The sequence below is a fragment of the Dreissena polymorpha genome, chromosome 4 (assembly GCF_020536995.1).
Source record: "Dreissena polymorpha isolate Duluth1 chromosome 4, UMN_Dpol_1.0, whole genome shotgun sequence".
In the NCBI taxonomy this organism is placed as follows: Eukaryota; Metazoa; Mollusca; class Bivalvia; order Myida; family Dreissenidae; genus Dreissena; species Dreissena polymorpha.
In genome coordinates, this window is record NC_068358.1 from 72,840,286 (window position 1) to 72,862,175 (window position 21,890).

General features: G+C 35.6%; 1 protein-coding gene across 1 annotated transcript in view; it reads right to left on the bottom strand.

Moving 5' to 3' along the window:
• Positions 1-2,453: 2,453 nt before the first annotated feature.
• The window catches only part of LOC127878507 (neuromedin-U receptor 2-like), a 30,503-nt gene continuing 11,066 nt past the window's right edge, over positions 2,454-21,890 (bottom strand). Inside the window, exon 2 of the mRNA XM_052425036.1 lies at positions 2,454-2,543. Coding sequence (XP_052280996.1) covers positions 2,454-2,543 — 90 coding nt within the window. The remainder of the gene's footprint in view (positions 2,544-21,890) is intronic.

Below are 21,890 nucleotides of genomic sequence, written 5' to 3' on the forward strand. Positions count from 1 at the left end.
TCTGTCAAAGTGGCGCCAAAAGGGTATCAGTGTGAACAATGACACATTTACCTCTGTCAAAGTGGCGCCAAAAGGGTATCAGTGTGAACAATGACAAACATTTACCTCTTTCAAAGTGGCGCCAAAAGGGTATCAGTGTGAACAATGACAAACATTTACCTCTGTCAAAGTGGCGCCAAAAGGGTATCAGTGTGAACAATGACACATTTACCTCTGTCAAAGTGGCGCTAAAAGGGTATCAGTGTGAACAATGACACATTTACCTCTGTCAAAGTGGCGCCAAAAGGGTATCAGTGTGAACAATGACAAACATTTACCTCTGTCAAAGTGGCCAAAAGGGTATCAGTGTGAACAATGTACCTCTGTCAAAGTGGCGCCAAAAAGGGTATCAGTGTGAACAATGACAAACATTTACCTCTGTCAAAGTGGCGTCAAAAGGGTATCAGTGTGAACAATGACGAACATTTACCTCTGTCAACGTGGCGCCAAAAAGGGTATCAGTGTGAACAATGACAAATATTTGCCTCTTTCAAAGTGGCGCAAAAAGGGTATCAGTGTGAACAATGACAAACATTTACCTCTGTCAAAGTGGCGCCAAATGGGTATCAGTGTGAACAATGACAAACATTTACCTCTGTCAAAGTGGCGCCAAAAGGGTATCAGTGTGAACAATAACAAACATTTACCTCTGTCAAAGTGGCGCCAAAAGGGTATTAGTTTGAACAATGACAGACGGAAGATGTTATCTTTACAGACAGCTACATATTCCACTCACAACAAGTTGTCTATGTTGGTCCCGTGCGCGGATATTATTACCACATCATTGCTGCATCCGGCTAACCGCGGCATGCAGCGATAATGCACAACGGCCGGATAATTGCAATCGTCGGATTGGGGCGGTTGGGTCCAAGGCTGAATGGGGATTGTATAATGCGGGACTGCACGTTTTTTTTTATTGTAATATATTGATATTTTACAATAAAACAAAATACGCACGAACACTTATACATTGAAGACGAATTTCATAAAATGCAGCAACGACAAATTAGCGCCCCGAGTCTATTGTGACGAAGATATTTCGTACATATTTTCCTACAATAACCGATGTAATATACTGATAAAGATATGTTACAATAGCACAAAATACGCACGAACACTTATACATTGAAGACGAATTTCATAAAATGCAGCAACGACAAATTAGCGCCCCGAGTCTATTGTGACGAAGATATTTCGTACATATTTTCCTACAATAACCGATGCATTCGTATTTTTATTAGGAACGGTGTTAGTGTTCGTGTATCGTTTGAATAGATATCGCTGCAGGAAATTAAAATGATCCGTAAAACTTAATTGAGATTCACATCAAACATGATATACATGCTGGCGAATTCGACTTTACAGACACTTTCGATTTCAGATTTAAATATCGGGCTTATTTCGCATTTTTCGACACATGTTCTTCTTAACTTTTTTTTAAAATTTATATTGAAATATATGTATAATAAGTTTTTAACACATTTTATATAAATTCATAAATATTTGACGAAATCGTGCAGTCCGCTTTAAAGGTTTATTCATAAGAAGGAGTTGTGATTAAATATTCGATGTTGATTGAGAAAGATACACTTTATTTTTTATAGGTGTTCGGTTGTATCCGACTAGAAGTGTTACAATATAATTCATGAAAAACAAAATATTAAAAAGCCCTAAGTATAAAAACCATCAAATGATACCTAGGATTAATATTGGTCAGTCAAACATATTTATAACAATACAGCACAAAGAACCCGTAAACTGCATTAGTAGCATTTTACCCAAAAACCACGATTAGCAAACATGTTAGTCAAAAATGAATAATGAAAATCACAACGTGTGATCAAAAACCCTTTTAATGCAGCCGCAAACGCCAATTAAGATCGAACTGGGGTCAATAAGAACTTGTATTTCAATTTGCCCTGAATGATTGTTGTTTTAAAATCCTATTCGCGGATAAAACTTGTTTACAATAACTTTTCTACGTTGAACATACACAACCATTTTTGTCGGAATAATGCACAATGGCATAAGTATAAATGCGATTGCATTTCTTACAGAACACTTGGCAACAGAGCTCAGCCACCGTACCACTGAAGCTTGTTGCTAGGGATAAGATTGGGTTTCAAACTATATTTGTTCAACACAAAATCGTCAAATCGTAAAATGATAATGTTTTGGTTCATTTTTTTAAAAATATCAAATTATATTGAGACCAAACAGCTTACTTATCAACCCGTACTTCATATCATCATGGCATTATTGCTACTTTCATTATTTACTATCTTACCACTATAGTTTAATTATATGTTGAAGAAGCGTTATGTCTATAAACGAAAAGTCCCAGTGTTGTTCAGAATTTACGTTCGAAAACAAATTACTCATTGGTAAAGGCGTAAGCAGGATGTTTTCGTAGTTTACCAAACTGCTCTACTGATCACCTGAGTTTCTTCCTTTGTGTACTCATCGTTCATCATAACTGAATTCACTCTCTTGTTCACTTGTTTCTGCAAGTTATCCATAAAATGTCGATAAGAAAAGATCTTTAGACAAAATAAGTAATTTATTGTTTCCTTCTACTTTAATATATCCTGCAAAGTAATCTTGTAGGCTGTATAATGCCCCCCCCCCCCCCCTGAAACTGTTGTATGAATATATAGAGAATAATAGGTTGGTGACGGGGATGGAGAATGGTTATCTGGCAAGTCGGAGGAATTTATCGGCTCACCCGATAAGATCCTCCGACGAGCCAGATAACCATTCTCCATCCCCGTCACCAACCTATTATTCTATTTATCCTGTCACATTTTCAGCATTCGTTGAAATGTTTCTAAAATATCTAGTTTTCGAGTATTTTGTGTTTAAATATTAAACATGGGAAAACCAACGCGCGAGCAAAAATATTGTGACGTCACGTCATGCAAAGCGTTTAGGCTAGCTTCCATCTTGTTAAAAAACACAAAAATCGAGTTAATCGTTATTAACTCAATACACAAAGACGAAATTATGCTCCTTAAATAATCATGTTTAAACAAACAGTACTTTACATGTATTTGGTATTTTTTTTTATAGAAAAGGATAGTTTCTTAATAGACAATAGTTAAGGCATGCGCATGCGCGGAGAGCAACTGACGGATATTCGGGGTCACGTTGTCAACTTACCTAATATCTTTTGGGATATTAGGTTACCTGGTTATCGGGCTCTGGTTTAAAGGCATGTGACAGGATAAGGTTCATTAAGCAGTCAATTTGAATGACGGGAAATATACTAGTCATATTGCTTGTATGTGAGTGGCTTTATATATTGTGCAATAAATGGTATTTAATATGTGCTTCATCTAATGTAGTTTCGTTTGTAGATAATAAGATTAACATGTAGGCATTTTAAAAAGTGATGATAATAATTGATATATATAATATACATACTTAATTATATGTTGTTCTTGTATTTATTACGTTATATACTCTGCCACAATGCGTTTTCATATTGTTGTCCGTATCAATATTTGCAGGCTTTTGCGAGAACGTTGTTAATCTAGACTTTATGCCAAATAGAAAACAATGTGCATTAATTGTGTTTGTGTTGATACTTAAACAGCATAGATTAATGTCACTGTTGATCAAATGTTAAATCGTAAATAAATCACCTTCTCAAAAGGTGGGTACATCAACAGTTTTTTAATTGAAACTGAATTTTACAATATATTAATGGAAATGTTTGTGGTATTGCATAAGCCATCGCTAAATATATGCCATGCCTAGGGTAACACGTACTGGTAACTACTTATATCTTGCCATGTTTACTTTGGTTCTTAGTATAATTACTTTGATAAACGTTACATGTTTCTTTAATTTATCTTTTCACACGAATGAAAGCCGTCACGATTGTCATACGCAGTGACGGCTTTAAGCACAAAACATCATTAATATCAACAAGTTAAGGATAAACGAATACACCAAAAGCGTTTCCATCACCAACTACTGCCTGTTGATAAAAAAATGTTGCTTATTCAGACCGCACAGGTCACTTTTAAGAAGACAATTGTAATTGAGCTCTGGTCCAATTATGCTTGTCATATTGTAACCGATAGTTAGTCTTTGTTTTGTTTTATACCTGCCCGAATGATACACTGAAGATCTGGATGTTGAAACATGCAGTGAGCATGTTATATCATGGGTAATGTTTTGAGAAAACTGGGCTTAATTCATGTGCATTAAGTGTCGTCCCAGATTAGCCTGTGCAGTACGCACATGCTAATCAGGGACGACACTTTCCGCTTTAATGGTATTTTTAGTTTCAAGGAAGTCCCTCCTTACCGAAAATCTAGTTTAGGCGGAAAGTGTCGTCCCTGATTAGCCTGTGCGGACTGAACAGGCTAATCTGGGACGACACTTTACGCACATGCATTATGACCAGTTTCACAGAACAAGACACTCATGATAATAGCTAAAATTAGTGGGATATTGTTTCTGTTGTTTAGGATAACGGCATAAAATACATACCATTTCTGGGACACCATAATATGCAGTTAAAGTAATAAATTAAGCCACAAAACCTCACACCTCCTGTTAACCTTACTTCGCTACGTACCATACAAACGAAGAAAAACACTGTGCAAGACTGCACGAATACTGCAAAGTGCAAACTAAATTTTATGCTAAATCATATTAAATACTTTGTAGAAATCATGTTTAATTTCTTTCCACCAATAATTTACAATTGAAGCTGTACGTGCACGGTTTAAACTTGTTATTTTATTAAGAGTGGTCAACTGTTTTCTATAAGCTAAGGCTTATTATGTGTCTAATCAATGAAATGTCAATCATAAGTACATACTCGATTTGTTATCAATTTTGACCATTTATTTATATTGACAAAGGTATTAAGAAGCTGTGGAATTCAGACCTACATATAATAATCGTACCCACTACTCAAATATTTAATTATTGAAATAAAACGTAAAACATGTAGAAGAAAAACAGAAGTTGGCTTGTTTTATTGTATAAAATTGATTCAAATGTGTCGCACAGTGGACGATTACGACAATCTGCTCGTGACAAACATAATTCAAATCAAAGTGTCTTGCTTACTCAATAATATCTTTGGTTGTTTGTCAGGTACTCGACACAAAAACACCACAAATGTTATAATAAATGTCTTTAAAAGTGTACAACAAATGTACATCGAGTGAATTATACAATCAAATTCATCATATTGGGTATAATAGGTTCACCAGAGATGTATGCCCGTTTGCGTGTTTTTGTTTCTTTACATCTGAACACGATATTTAAACGTCCATCATTCAAATTTATATGGAATGTTCCGTATGACATGCGTTTGTGCATTGGTATTTTGTATAACACTAAAACTAAGTGTAAATGCTGATGCAACATGTTTGTGTCTAGTGACAGACGGAAATACTGACATCCTTAGTGAATCCGGTATACCCCTGATTTCTTCGTTTCGGGGTACAAACAAGTTAAACGTTTATGGATTCCGGTAATTGTTATAAATTTATTAAATGTTAGACGAAGATTTTTGTTCGAGAGTTAAAATAAACCACCAATGCTTGTTTCGATATGTGATTATGTGCATGCGCCCAACACGATACCATAGTTCTTTCTTGGTAAACTACTTTAATGCGTCTATGTATTGTCACATAGACATAGGTTGTTGACGTGGTAATAAACCTGCGGACCTGACACATGCCGCAAACAGTGATGGATAACTACAAACATGCAAAGAGTACATAGTAAATAACCCAACACAATGAATAATTGTCAAGAACTTACAACCATTATAAAGTGCAATTTTTTAAAACTGCAAATCTGTGTGTGTGTTTGTTTTTCGTTAATATAAACGATTTTCAACTAATTCGAAAACACTTTTTTGAGATGGTACGTGCTTCTATGTTCCTCTAGAAGCATCCATTTGGTAACTTTATTCGATTTCCTTTACGGGGCTATTGTTATTTCATACCCTTAAGTTTGCATCTATAACACATGTACAGTAATATATAAAATATATTTTTAATGTATTATTCAATTTATTGAAATCAATATTGAAAGAAAAAGATTCATAAATTGACATCACTGGAGAAATACACTGTCGTTATATTCATTGAATTTAAACTTGGGCGCTTGACGCCGTGGTCAGCATATTATTTAAAACAGAATAACATTCATTAACGAACAAATTACCCATGGTATTTACAACGGTATATTATACAGACCAAGATGGTATCGGTAGAACCAGGACATATATATGTTTTGCTGACGGCGCTTGGTTTTCTTCCGTGCATAATTTCGCGTCTTCATTACACCCGTCATTGGCTATACTTTGTCATCGGACGAGAGTGGTAATAAGCTTTAAAGGCTGAAATAACAACATGTTAGCGAAAGATACTTTTTTTTGCCGGAGTTGGGTTGTATATGTTTCGTTTGCAGTAAAACATGGAACGTGAACAAAACATAAAACATAAGGTACTAAGTAAGACATTAGTCACACTTGTCAGATTCATCAATGAAAACGTTTACGCGTTTTTTAACATCTACGTTAGATAGTTGCAGCATTCACCAAAGCTAGTGTTTGTTCAAATTAGTCAAAGGTACACAGTTTTGCATTTTCATTACATGGTTTCTTCGGATGAAAGATGTATACTGCGGTTCAATTTTCAGATACTAGCTTATTATATTCCATGATAATGATTGATCAGTTTGCTGTTTGAGGGAACAAAGCTACAACAACAAGTGCAGTTCATTCTGTGTGATTCTATGTTCCTTTTTGGAGTTGAGAAAATAATTTTGGCCGGGTTTGCGTGGTTAAAACACGGTTAATATATCAAATTAAATGGAAAGCTTGAGAACACTGCAGAGGACACATTTATTGTGCAAACTTGATATCGAGTAATAGGTCCAAACTGCTGGGTCACGTGGCATAAAAGCTGGGTAACAAGGTCAAATGTAAGGAAAAGGAAAGAAACACTGAAGAAGCCATTGTTGGCGCCATTTTTGTACAACTTGTTAAGAGCAGTTTTTCTACTGATTCGCCACCAAATGATATATGGTTACTGTCTGTAGACAAAAAAAGCGGCGCGTGTTTCGTTATGTGACTTTGGTGAAACCCTTTGAATAATTAAGAAGATGCATGTTTTGACCCTTTCGTCGTCAAACTTGCACATCATATGAACATATAGTTTTGTTATTAGTTCGAGGCTCAATTTGCCAATTTCATATTATTATGTCTCTGCAATATCCATTAAGTTTCCCTTACAAAATGTAAAACTTATAGTCATAATTGAAACATAAACTCATTTAAACATTTGAAGGTAAAATATGTTTATACGAATTAGTTACAGACTTTTATAATCAAATCATTTTAAAGTATTGACGTTTACTTTTTTGAAGGACCTTACAGAATTCTGGCCTTGACATTTGCAACGCTCGTATTTAATCATGTACACAGGGGTATGACACATATAGCTTTTAGAATTACATTTGATACTTTATTGTGAAAAGACATTGCAAATGTATCGCGAAAAAGAAAGGGCTCGTTAGGATGACTGTAACGTCATACATTTTCATAGACGTGCGCAACATTTGGCATGTTGGCTGTTGTATTAGGTAATCGTGTAAATTATTCGTAAAGATTTCAGGATGGTTCTTATATATGTACAAAATGATGTCCAAACATATCGATATATCTTTAGGCTATTTTCATATGTAACTAAAAGTGGGACGTACATAATACTGTCTGAGCTCACTTGAATAAAAACCCATATAAATATTGTTTCCTTATATATATTTTTTTCAGTATGTTTTATTGGTGATAACAGCATTCCATTGCATCATCGATACAAGCCTGCTTTAAGAGTACGCAGTTGTAGTATGAGTCACAACTCGCTCGATCGATCACTTGTCAGTTTGTCAAAACCGTCAGTTTATTTGTACTGCGCGATTTTCTCACACATGACGATAACTTTTGCCGACGTCAATAAGTATTTCTGCCTTAAATTACAACGTAACTAGGTACATTTACTCGTTTGACAGTTAGCATTATAACATTAACATTAATATTTAGCATAGCATACATTCAGAAAGTATTTGTTTGAATAGGTCATTTTGAAAGCAAGCAAGCACAAATTCTCAGTGGTGCTTGATGTAAAGATTAAAACAAATGGTTTGCCATCAGTAAGCTTAACTCAGCGATTACCAGTGTTGACAAGTTTAAAATGGGAGTAATGTTTTGGCTATTTGGTTGTTTTTCAAATTGTGAAGCAATCAGCAAAAGTGCCATTTTATAGAAGCCTTCCTTCGAAATTTCTAAAATTGCAGACCTAAGCATGTTAAATTTAAGCCTATCTATTGTGTTCAAATTACTATACACCTAAGGCTAATTTGTGTTTGACACTTAACAATCAGCAATTTTGGAATTCGTGGGTGTAAATATAATAATTTCAACTAATGCAAAACCTCACTTTTATGCATGCAGCCGTTGATCGGGTGATCGCCTTTCAGTACCCGATCTCTCGAATGCTATGGCAAAGATCTCAAGATTCCGATTCCCATCACAGTCATGCTGGCGTTATTATCAGATGTGATATATGTTACACGACTTTACAGTTGATTGTTATTGATGCCGACCTATTTATTATATGCACTTTCAGGTAATTTACTTGGACCGGTTATGGTTCCCTTTCAGGTCGTTAACTTGGATCCTTTCTGATTCCCGTTCATGTGATTGACTTAGACCCGTTCTGGTTCACTTTCAGTTGATTGACTTGGACCCGTTTGGTTCCTTATGGGTGATTGACTCGGACATGTTTCGTTTACCTTTCAACTGACTGACTTGGACCCCTGCTGTTTCCTTTATGGGTAATTGTTTTTAGTATTTCTAGTTCCCTTTCAGGTGATGGACCGAAACCTGTTTTGTTGACCGTTCATCTGAATGACTTAGACCCGTTCTTGTTCCCTTTCAGTTGATATACTTTAACCCGTTTTGGTTCCCTTTAAAATGATAGACTTGGGCCCGTTTTTGTTCCCTTTTGCCGACTAAGGAGGAGGAGATCATGCACTATGGGAAAAAGGCCAATCTGAGACCAGGGTGTGCGTCTACATGAACAATCTGCACGATCGGAAGGGGCTCTAGGTGGAAAAGAAGAGTGAGGAGCATGCAGAAAATACCACACCCTTACCAGAAGTAAATAACAAACAGCGGACCCTGACGAGACGTAATTAACAAACAGCGGACCCTGACGAGAAACAAATAACAAACAGCTGACCCTGACGAGAAACAAATAAAAGACCCTGACGAGAAACAAATAAAAAACATCCGACCCTAACGAGAAACAAATAACAAACATCCGATCCTGACGAGAAAAAATAACAAACAGCCGACCCTGCCAAGAAACAAACAGCGGACCCTGACGAGACGTAAATTACAAATTACAAACAGCGGACCCTGACGAGAAACAAATAACAAACAGCCGACCGTGACGACAAACAAATAACAAACAACCGACCCTGACGAGAAACAAATAACAAACAGCCGACCCTGACAAAAAACAAATTACAAACAGCGGAACCTGACGAGAAACAAATAGCCGACCCTGACGAGTAAGAAATAATTTCTTTAATTTAGTTGCCAAAAGTGGGTAATTGAATTCACCAAAATGTAAAGATATACTTTTCTTTGCATGATCTATTTTAAATGATTTGCAAACGCAACATTACCAAGATTTATTATTTGTAACTGTCTATCACTTGGTCTTATTGTCGTTTGAGTGTACACAGCTACGTTTTTACACTATATGTAGAACACGCTGTGAGCTATGCACAATTAAGTTGGGATTTTAGTTGCTTGGTAACGAACGAAGACGCCAATTTTTTATTTTTGGGTCAACCCGCCAAAGGTCATGGGCTCGAGGTTTTTTAAATCTGCACTAAAAGTGAAACTTCAGCTGCATTAGCAGGGAAGGAAACCTTTATTTCACAATCCAGTCCTTTATTTGTGGAAAGGAACCAATTGCAAAACATTTAGACACACAACACATGCAAGAGACCATACGCACACGTACAGTACCTAAGCAAAAAGTACTAAAATCTTGGATCACAGCCTTGGAACAATTGATTTAAAAGCTCTTGACAATGTAGTAAATACCGGTTTTTTCGGAGCTCATAACCTCACACCTGGCCCGGATTTATTCATAAATCATTAAAGCGTATAACATTTGTTTCAACATGACATTAACGTCTTCAAATATGTTTTTAATTTCTTCAAAGCAAATTAATATATTGACGACTTGCCCGTAAGTTTTGGTCCTAGATTCAACTTATTGTAAAGATGATAACATTAATGTAATGAATGTTGCGACAAACAAATATATTTTGTTGAAAACGTTTTTTAAATTACTGTGCAGCAGCATTTGCCATTTCGTTTAAGTAATATACTTTAAAATTGTGTGTATTGATCTAGTATAACAGGTAGTAATCATCGGTCTAAGTGCTTCATGTAAGTAAGACATGTTTTGTGTTGAGCTGTATTGATTGTAATAACGTTAAATTAATTTCTGCACATCATTCCGAATCTTTTTGTACAATGCATGTTAGTATTCGTTTGAAATAAAATACTGAGAACAAGGTTCAATTGTTAAAAATCTGCGTCCGTTAATGTACGTTTATATAACCCATTACTGGAAACCGTATTCATGTTGTAGTGCGAGTGTGATCTTTCAAATACATGCCTCTAAATCACTGGCGTCTGACTTTGAACAAGACTATTGCATTAAATCTAAACATTCTCAAAACGGGTATCACAGCCTTTGAACGGTCAATATTTTTTTTAAGGAACTCCAAACCTCACACTTGCCCCAGAAATATTTTTTAACACAAGTTTATTTCAAAATTGCAAACAAATACATACATAAAATGCAAAGTAACACAATAATGTCATGCAATTAAAGATATGAATCATGTATACAGCAACTCTTTAGATATATAGAAGCACAGATCTACACATTTATGTTGGAAAATGTTAATTTTCTTGTATGTTATGCGCTCTTAAGGGTGTAAATATTACTTTTGCTGAAACAAATTACAGGCAAGAACATACTATTTATTGGCAATTACTTAACTTAAAAGTACATAATTTGTTATCACATTAAATCAGGGGCACACTTTAGTCCCGGAGATGGTGCAGTACAGCCTTCAACCGTTTGTTAAAATGTGTGAGCAAAATAAAATCGAAATGTGGGAGATAGAGCAAAATGGAATCGAAAAACTTCTTAAGTGACGACTGAATCTTTAATCCGATTACGTCATATTAAAGATCTCGTTCTCACGAACATAGTGATATAAAAAAAACTCATTTTGGACAAAAATGAGATAGAGAACTATAACAATTAAGCGACGTTTTGTTGATAAAGTTTTATGAAATGTTTATGCTACACTAAGTCTTAAGTCAAATATCTCCCATTTTGAAAATATACATTTCCATAATTTCCCGCACAGCAGCAGCATACGTCTTTTGTTAAATTAATAGACGTTACAGCTGTGTTAATTGATCTAGCCTTCAAAATAGTTATCATTGATCTAAGTGCTTCCTGTAGTAGTAAGAGTTGTTTTGTTTTGAATGTTCTGAGTCTATTAATTTCTGCAATTCATTCCAAATATACTTGTACAACGCATGTCAATATTCCTTTGAAATAAAATACTGAGAACAAGATTCAATTGTATACAATCTGCGCCCGTTTATGTACTTTTATGTAACCCATTACCGGAAACTCTAGTTCGTACCATGATGTAGTGCGAGCGCAATATTTGAAATACATTCCACTTAATCACTGGCATATGACTTTAACAATAATATTGCATTAAAGCCCAACACGAACGATTGCCCATTGTGGATATTGTGGAGGCTCACGTTGTTTTATTTTTGCGACGATTGGAATACATAGGTCAGCTTCATTTCAATTATAGATGAAACAGATACAAATATGCACAATAGCTTTAAATGAACACACATTTGGGGATGTTTCTCGTGTGGCATTTGTCCGCTTTGGTTGCTAAATAACAACTGCCAGTCGATTTGCCATTCATTAATAACGTGATATAGCCCATATCACCACACAAAGGTAAATAGTTGGGGTTAAGGGACTTCATTCTTAATGTAGTGTTTACAGAATCTCAGCAAATGCCTAAAATGACCATATCGGGAGCCATACACACGAGTCATTATCTAGTTAAATGCATCCACACATTGTTGCATTAATCATTGAAATTTTCCGTACGTCTGTTCATTCGTTCGTTTATACGTTTGATAACAATCAAGTTTGATATCGTTACATACGTTCGTACTTGACTGAACTCAAACAGCTAAACGACATGCATGATAATTTGACCATACATGAAGGATTTCAGGCTGCAAACCAGTTTATGCAGAATTATTGCCCCTTTGTCTTTTTGTTTTACTATAAAATTTGTCTCCGACAGTTTGTGCACTCTTCTGCTTGGCGGATTTTGCTGTAGCTTGCACAGCTGAAAAAACAACGATTTTAACAGCGTCTAATGGTGACCAGTCTACAAGGCAAGTCCTCTTTAACTGACGTTTTCTGTGCCTAACATGTATCGTGATGGTTTTTATGTATTGTGATTTTGTCTTCAAATCTAGCAAATCTTGTTAAAGATCATATGACCTCCCATAATGTGATTTGTTTAATTTATTGTACACGTCAGTCATGTAGTGATCAGCGCATTCTTGTTTCCGAAAGCTCTTGGGGTAGATTAACGCATGTGTGCAACGCAAATGGCATAGCGGGGGATGTAATTGTAATATACTAGAAGACACTTAACGCTTTTGTAATGTCTTTTGCAGAAAGAACATTGACGCATAATGCATAAATACGGTATCACTATATTTAGAAACAACGTCACCTAACGCTTAACATATGAATGCAAACTAATTGTCGATTGCTCACATAGACCTTCAATACGAAATAACCTCAGAAACGCCGAAAGACAATCACGCGCAAACACCTCCACCCCACATACATGGCCTTAGTTACAAACCTATTACCAATTGTGTAACTCTATACAAACAAGCACGGGTGTTCCCTCTGTGTTCTGCAGTAAAAAAAGGAGCGCGAACTTAAGATAAAATACTAGATCTTAAGGCTTACAAAATGCACTTTATTTAGCAATGAAATCTATCCCTCTACGTTTTCTCTACATATTGCACAATTCACTTAAGCTATTAGTTGTTCGATTCAGTCAAAGGTACAGACTTTTTTATTTGCTAGAACATCACATGATCTCTTCGGATTATCGATGTATACTCCGATTTCACGTTCGGATACTAGCTAATTGTATTCAATGATATCGATAACATCAGTTTCATGTTGTTATGTATGATCACAAATCTACAGCAATTGCAGGTTCATCCAGTGTTATGTTATGTTCTTTATCGGAGATCAGAAAATAATTCTATGTGCTTTATCGGAGATCAGGAGATAAAAATCATTGAACATCTAGGTCTCCCCAATCAATCAGAAAAACTAATGGAAGTGGAAATAACAACGGGGATTATTATAACATAATTACCCCACTGTTTACACAATCTTGAAACTTGGTCTAAACATTCGTCTCAATGATAAATCGGCAAAGGGGCAGTGGGTAAAAACTGTCTTGGTGACATTAAAGAAAACGCTATTACCCAATATTTATCCCACTAGGATATAACAGTTGTCTCAATATTCTGACTCAGTTCGAAACAGGGTCACGTGTGATCAACAAAAGGGCACTAGACTTAATTTAATAAATATCGTGTGAAACTTGTAAAGACCAGATTTATTTTCCAATCATTATGAAACTTAGTGAAAACATTTGCCCCAATGGTGTGTAGAACGTGTTCGAAATTAAGTCACGTAGGGATAAAACGAATGTAAAAGGTCAAATGAAAAGAAAACGAGCTCTTTAGAATTCACATTTGTCGGCGCAAATTTCATGAAATTCGCTCAGAGCATATGTTCTAATTACTTTTCAACCAAGAGACATTTTAACCGTTTGATTGAATATCTGTGCAGCCTTAAGTCGGCGTAGTTTTGCTTATGTGGCAGTAGTGAAACCATTTGATTTATCAAGAATTTATGTTTTCAACTACTCATCTTTAAACTTGCCACACCTTGAGTTGTTTTTGGATTTCTTGGCTCAAAAATGAGTGTAGGTCAGTAAAACAAAGTTGCCAGGTATTGCGACAGTTTTCCCCAAACGTTAATTGTGTCACAATATTTAAATATGAAGTTTTTAGAATTTCAATCAATCATAATTATTTGTAAATTATATGGCCTTGTTTACACTTAATATTTGCGATACTCGTCTATTTTTATAATGATGGCACAACATACTAGTAAATTCAATTTTAATTTGATGGAATGAAAAACTCAATGGAAGCAAGCAAACAAAAATGCCCAGTAATTAAAATGAGCTTTTTCCGGGTAATGTAACCACAAAGAACGAATTTGAGCAACTACACTTGCTTTTCTTAAAGTTTATGAAACAATGGGCTTTTTTGCTGAAGTTTCTCGCCTCAATAAATCTCTCGGGCTACATACTGATAAGGCAGAATATAAAATTTCTTTGAAACAATATGTTGTACAACTGTTTGTTTTGATGTGCCAGACATTAATTTGTTTTTTAAGAGTGATAACAATTTTGTACTGAGATGTATCGATGGAAATAACATTTAATTCAATTCTTCCTTTAAATCTGAATGAACAAGTTATTGAAGCCACACACCTTGAAATGAAGTACATGTTAATCAATACATAAAGATGCAATTTGAAAGTGTGCAAAATTGTCATTAAAATATAGTCTAGTTAGCAAGTCATTGATTTTTTTTTAATTTTAAACCAAAAGTAGGATTTCTGTACGTATACGTACTTTTCGACAAACGCGATTTTTTTTAAGTTTTAAGCGCAAAAAAGACGGATTGCTACCTTGTGCCTACCAGATATATTCTAATTGAGATAAATAAAATTAAATCTACAGCCTAGCTTGCAAGTAATTTAATATATTTCAAACGGTACCGCTTTGAAAACCGAAAGTAGGATTTCTAGACGTATACGTCCATTTCGACAAACGCGATTATTTTTAAGTGTTAAAGCGCAAAAGAGACGGACTTCAACCCTGTTACCACAAGGTATTTTCTAATTGGCATTGATTAAATATATTTCTTATTTATACTTAAATTAACTATGCCATGTTTTTCATTTTAAGGTGTGTGGCTTTAAAAGACAGGTTTATTTGTTCTTGAAACATATATTATCTTACTGCGGTAGTTATGTACGTTGTATAGCCAATTACCAGAAATCTTTCGAACAATATCGTTGTATTGCTACTCGTCAAAAACATCCAAATCACTGATACTTCACTTTGAACAAAACCATTGCATTAACGCCGTTCACGCACCATTACCCGATTTTCTACGGTGAATGTCACAGAAGGTTTTTCAATAGACGATTACACTGTACTTGCAAATAGCACTGCTTTATAATTATTGTAATATTCTAATAAAAATATCAAATAATCCATAGAAAGATGCGTATCATCCTTATAAACTTGTAATAAATGACCAAGAACAACACATGGCCATTTTGAATTTTGATAAATACTTGGTGCACAGTAATGCAAATTTTAAGGGTTTGATGAGCGCCTTATATTGAAATCTTATTACAATTGCATTTGCTGATGTAACGTTATAATCAATAGATTGGATACGTTCTTGGCAACAGATTTGTTTGAATAATAAACGCTTAATATCTATATCCAAATGAAGGCCCAAAAAGTAACAGTCCAAATATTGGCAGTTCCATTTCATACCTGTTTCTAAATTAAGTACCGTTAAAAACAAGCAGTTTAATAATACTGGTCTCTTTTTTTAAGTAAACGTCCAGAACACAGGTGGATAGCGTGTGGATATGATATTAATTAGTAAAAACATCATTTTGAATGAAAAATAATCGAATTTTAACTAACAATCAACTTCTCTGAAACACTACATTTCATCATCAAATATATACATTTAAAACAAGGTATTTATCTCAAAATCACCCGAAAACAGAGTGTATCGCTTTCAACAGCAGTAACTTCACCAATTGTGCAGCGATTTCCATGAATATGGTCTAATTCAACGTAGAAATGAATTGTTTTCTGGAAATATACATATCTTGCAATAGTTTTACAAATGCTGGGTCAAATTTTAAGAAATAACACGATACACAGCTCGCGTGACCTACTAGTCATCGATTAGACCCGATCGGAGACTCAAATCTCCACGTAGTAAAGGGAATTTTCCCTGCAAAGTTCACAGTCGGCAGTAGATATGCATGCAGACACACGGGATATCTTTGAATTCGTTCAAACTGAGTGTTATCTAGCGCGTTACAAGGTACCATAATTCAATAAAACGTATGAACACGCATTCTTACCGTTCCTGCCGTTACATTATGCACCAAAACTAACTCCCCAATGCCGTTTGAACCTTTGTTTACATACATTCCAACTGGCCGACATTTACTGCTTTTGAATGTTTTATTAACAATTTTTGAATGTTTTATTGATTCTTGATTAATTTTTTATTTCTTCCCTCTGAATGTTTTATTTACTCCTTTAGAATTTGTAATGTACTATTTTTACATGTTCCATTTAATGATTGATTTATTCCTTATGATAGTTTAATTAACTCATGTTTGAATTACTTATTTACTTGTTTTGAATGTTTGATTGGCACTTTCGAAGCCATTTTGTGTTTGATACTTGATTGGCTTCAATTTTGGAAGTCGTGGGTTAAAAGATTCTTATATCAAGAATGCACATCCTTAACCAATAAGAAATAATTATTATAGATGCAGCCAATGTTAATGTGTTGATTTGGTGGTCACCTTTCTTAACTAGCTATGTCATGTACTATTTTGCCTATATCTCAGGAACAATTGTTTCGAAGCCCAGCTCAGTCTGGCTGACTAAATGTCAAATGTGCTCTATGTTCCACCACGTTACACGTGATTGTCATGTAACTGTTTTTGGTGCCAATCAATTTAAACTGTTTACAATCCTTTTTTGTCGACCATCAGGTCTGCCAATCCATGTGGTCAAGAAGAGGCAGAGGCACGTATACATTAGCCTAGTTATACGCAGACTTCTTGCTTCACATTTTCTCCATATGCTGTTCCCTTTCAGGTAATTGACATGAACCTGTTCTGGATCCCTTCAGGGGTTTGACTTAAATCCGATCTGGTTCCCTTTCAGGTGATTGACTTAAACCCGTTTTGGTTCCGTTTCAGATGTTTGATTTGCACCTATTCTGGTTCCCTGTCATGTGATAGACTTGGACCTATTCTGGTTTCCTTTTGGTGATTCACTTTGACCCTTTCTGGTTTCCTTTTAGGTGATTGGCTTGGACCCGTTCTTCTTCCTTAGCAGGGGATTGACTAGGACCCTTTATAGTTTCCTTTCAGGGTATTGACTTGGACCCATTCTGGTTGCCTATCAGATGATTGACTTGGACCCATTTTGTAATAACAAATTGCGGACCTTGATGAGAAACAAGTAACAAACAGCTTAACCTGACGAGAAACAAATAACAAAAACCGTACCCTGACGAGAATTAAGTGACAAATAGCAGACCCTGACGAGAAACAAATAACTCCTTTAATAAAATTACCAACAATTGGTTAATTAAACTCACCAAGATGCTATGATACGCTTGTTTTTGCATGATCTATTTTAAATTATTTGCAAATTTATTATTACCAAGGTTCATTGGTTTGTAACTATCCATCGCTTGGTCTTATAGTTAGTCTGTTCGTAGACCACTACGTTTTTTCACAAAATGTAGAGAACGCTTTGAGCTATGATCAATTATTTGGTATTTTAGTTGCTTGGTAAGGAAAGACAATGCCAACTGATTTTGAGGTCAACATGGCAAAGGTCATAGTCTCATGGCTAAAAGTGAAACTTGAGCTGCATCAGCAGGTGTGTTAACCCTTATTAATATATCCAGTCATTTATTTATGGCAAGGAACCAATTGCCAAACAGTGAGGCACAAAACACATGCAATAGACAAACACACGTAAATTACCAACGCACAAACATACACAAAACTGGGATCACATCATTAGAACGGTAAATGTAAAAGCTCTTGTAGTAACTACCAGTTTTAGCTCCAAACCTGACACTTGGTCCGGAATTATTCATAAAACATTAAAGTTTATTACATTTGTTTCAAAACGACATGAAAGTCTTCAAATCTTCTTAAAATTTGTTCAAAACACATTTACATATTGACGACTAGGCCGTAAGTTTCGGCCCTATTTTATCATAGTATTGTAAAGATTATTAAATAAATTTTATAAAGATGGGTCCAACAGGTGTTGTTGTTAATGTTTCTTAAATGACTGTGCTTCTTCTAAGGGTAAGTTTTATATCCATCATTCTGAAAAGTTTCTTCTCCATAATTTCCCTCATAGCAGCAGCATAAAATTTCTTTGAAATAACAGACTTTACAGCTTTGTGTATTGATCTTGAATAAAATATGGTAATCATCGGTCTCTGTGCTTCCTGTAGGAGTAAGGGATTTTTGTTTTGAGCTTTATTGATTGTTATAACGTTTAATTAATTTCTGCAGTTAATTCCGAATATACTTGAATAATGCGTGTTAGTTTTCTTTTGAAATAAAATACCGAGAATAAGATTCAATTGTATACACTCGGTGCCCGTTAATGTAATTTTATGGAACCCATTACCGGAAACTCTAGTCCTTAACATGTTGTAGCGCGAGTGTAATATTTCAAATACTTGCCTCTAAATCACTGGCGTCTGACTTTTGTACAATACTATCGCATTAAAGCGCAACCCACGCATGATTACCCAGTTTTGATATTCTGGAGGCTCACGTAATTATTTTTTGCGACGATTTGAAAGAACATGCCAGCTTCATTTCAATCATAGATAAAACAGATACAAATATGCACAATAGATTTATATTTACAAACAGTGGGGGATGTTTTTCTCGTGGCATGTGTCTGTTTTGTTCGCGGAATTAAAACTGCAAGTCGATTTGTCATTCATAAATAACGTGATATAGCCGGGTGAGTAGTCCATATCATCGCACTTATGTGTATAGTTGGGGATAAAGGGCATCATTTTGGATCTAGTGTTTACTTACTTTCTTCTTATTTTGTCCCAGCAACTCTCAGCAAATGCCAAACAAGGACCATTTGACGAGCCATGAACACGAGTCATCTCTTTTTAGCTCACCTGAGCACAACGTGCTCATGATGAGCTTCTGTGATCGCCTTTTGTCCGTCGTCCGTCGTCATCATTTTGCCTTGTGAACACTATAGAGGCTACATTTATTGTCCACTCTTCATGAAACTTGGTCAGAACATTTGTACGAATGATACCTCGACCAAGTTCGAAACTGGGTCATGCTGGGTCAAAAACAAGGTCACTAGGTCAAAAAAAGAAAAAGCTTGTGAACACTCTAGAAGTCACATTTATTGCCTAATCATCATGAAATTTTGTCTAAAGATCGATTTTATAGATATCTCGGACGAGTTTGAAAATGGCCATGATGGGTGGAAAAAGATGGCCGCCAGGGGGTGGGGAAGTTTTCTGTATATGTGTATAGTGAACACATGTGAACAGTCTGTTAAAGAAAGATAACCTGTACATACTTTCTAATACTGGTAGTAAACTCCCTTGTTAAAACCTTGTCAACACTCTAGAGGCAACATTTATTGTCTAATCTTCGTAAAATTTGGTCAGAAGATTGGTCTCAATGATATCTTGGATGAGTTCGAAAATGGTTACGTTTGCTTGAAAAACATGGCTGTTAAGGGTCGGGGCACGTTTCCTTATATGGCTAGAGTAAAATCTTGTTAACACTCTAGAGGCCAAAATAATTGTTCTATCTTCATGAAACTTGGTTGGAAGATTCATACAAATAATATCTTGGAAGCGTTCAAAAATGATGCTGGTTGGTTGAAAAACATGGCCGCCAGGGGTCGGGGCATTTTTCCTTATATGGCTATAGTAAAAACTTGTTAACACTCTAGAGGCCACATTTATTTTCCGATCTTCATGAAACTTGGTCAGAAGATTTGTCCCAATAATATTTTGGATGTGTTCGAAAATAGTTTCGGTTGCTTAAAAAACATGGCCACCAGGGGGCGGGGCATTTTTCCTTATATGGCTATATATGGCTTTAGTAAAGCCTTGTTAACACTCTAGATGCCACATTTATTGTCCAATCTTCATGAAATTTGGTCAGACGATTGATTTTAATGATATCTTGGATGACTTCGAAAATGGTTACGGTTGCTTGAAAAACATGGCTTCCAAGGGGCGTGGCATTTTTCCTAATATGGCTATATATGGCTATAATAGTAAAATCTTGTAAACACTCTAGATGCCACATTTATTGTCTGATCTTCATTAAACTTGGTCAGAAGATGTATCCAAATAATATCTTGGACGAGTGCAAAAATGATGCCGGTTGGATGAAAAATGTGGCCGCCAGGGGGCGGGGCATTTTTCATTATATGGCTATAGTAAAACCTTGTTAACACTCTAGAGGCCACATCTATTTTCCGATCTTCATGAAACTTGGTCAGAAGATTTGTTCTAATAATATCTTGGATGAGTTATAAAATGGTTTCGGTTGCTTTAAAAACATGGCCACTAGGGGGCAGGGCATTTTTCCTAATATGGCTATATATTGCTTTAGTTAAACCTTATTAACACTCTAGAGGCCACATTTATTGTCCGATCATCATGAACTTTGGTCAGACGATTTGTTCCAATAATATCTTGGATGAGTTCAAAAAATGGTTCCGGTTGGTGAAAAAACATGGCCGCCAAGGGGGCGTGACAATTTCCTTTTATAGCTAGAGTAAAACCCTGTTAACACTCTAGAAGCCATATTTATTGTACGATCATTATGAAATTTTGTCAGCAGATATGTCCCAATGATATCTTGGGCAAGTTCGAAATTGGTTCCAGTTGCTTGAAAAACATGGCCAACAGTGTGCGGGGCATTTTTCTCCATATGGACTTATGAATCTTCATGAAACGTTGTCAGTATATTTGTTTAAATGATATCTTGGATGTGTATGAAAATGGTTCTGGTCTGTTGAAAAACGTGGCTGTCAGGGTGTTCACTAGTCATGAAAGTTGGTAAGAACATTTTGTTCTAATGACATCTTGGGCTGCATATAACAGATCAGTTCCTTTGAATTTCAGGTGAGCGACTTAGGGCCTTTCAGGCCCTCTTGTTTTTGTTAGCGAAAGCTCTTGGGGTAGATTAACGCCTGTGTGAAAACGCACATGTCATAGCAGGTAATGTTAATATACTTGGAGACACTAAACACTATTATAGTGCCTTTTCAGAAAATACATTGACGCATAATGCATAAATACGGTATCACTATATTTAGAAACAAAGTCTCCTAACGCTTAACATATGAATGCAAACTTATTGTCGATTGCCAACATAGACCTCCGATGCGCAATAACCTCAGAAACGTCGAAAGACACACGCGAACACGCCGACGCACTGAAACACCCCAACCCCCACATACAGGCTATAAGTTACACTTCTTTTACCAAGTTTATAACTCTATTAAAAACATGACGGGTGTTCACCTCTGTGCTCTGCAGTAAAAAAGGAACACGAACAAACGATAAAACACTAGTTCCTATGGTTGACATAATGCACCTTATTTAGCAATGAAATATATCCCTCTACATTAAATCTACATATTGCACAATTCACGTAAGCTAACTCACCTGCTTGCTC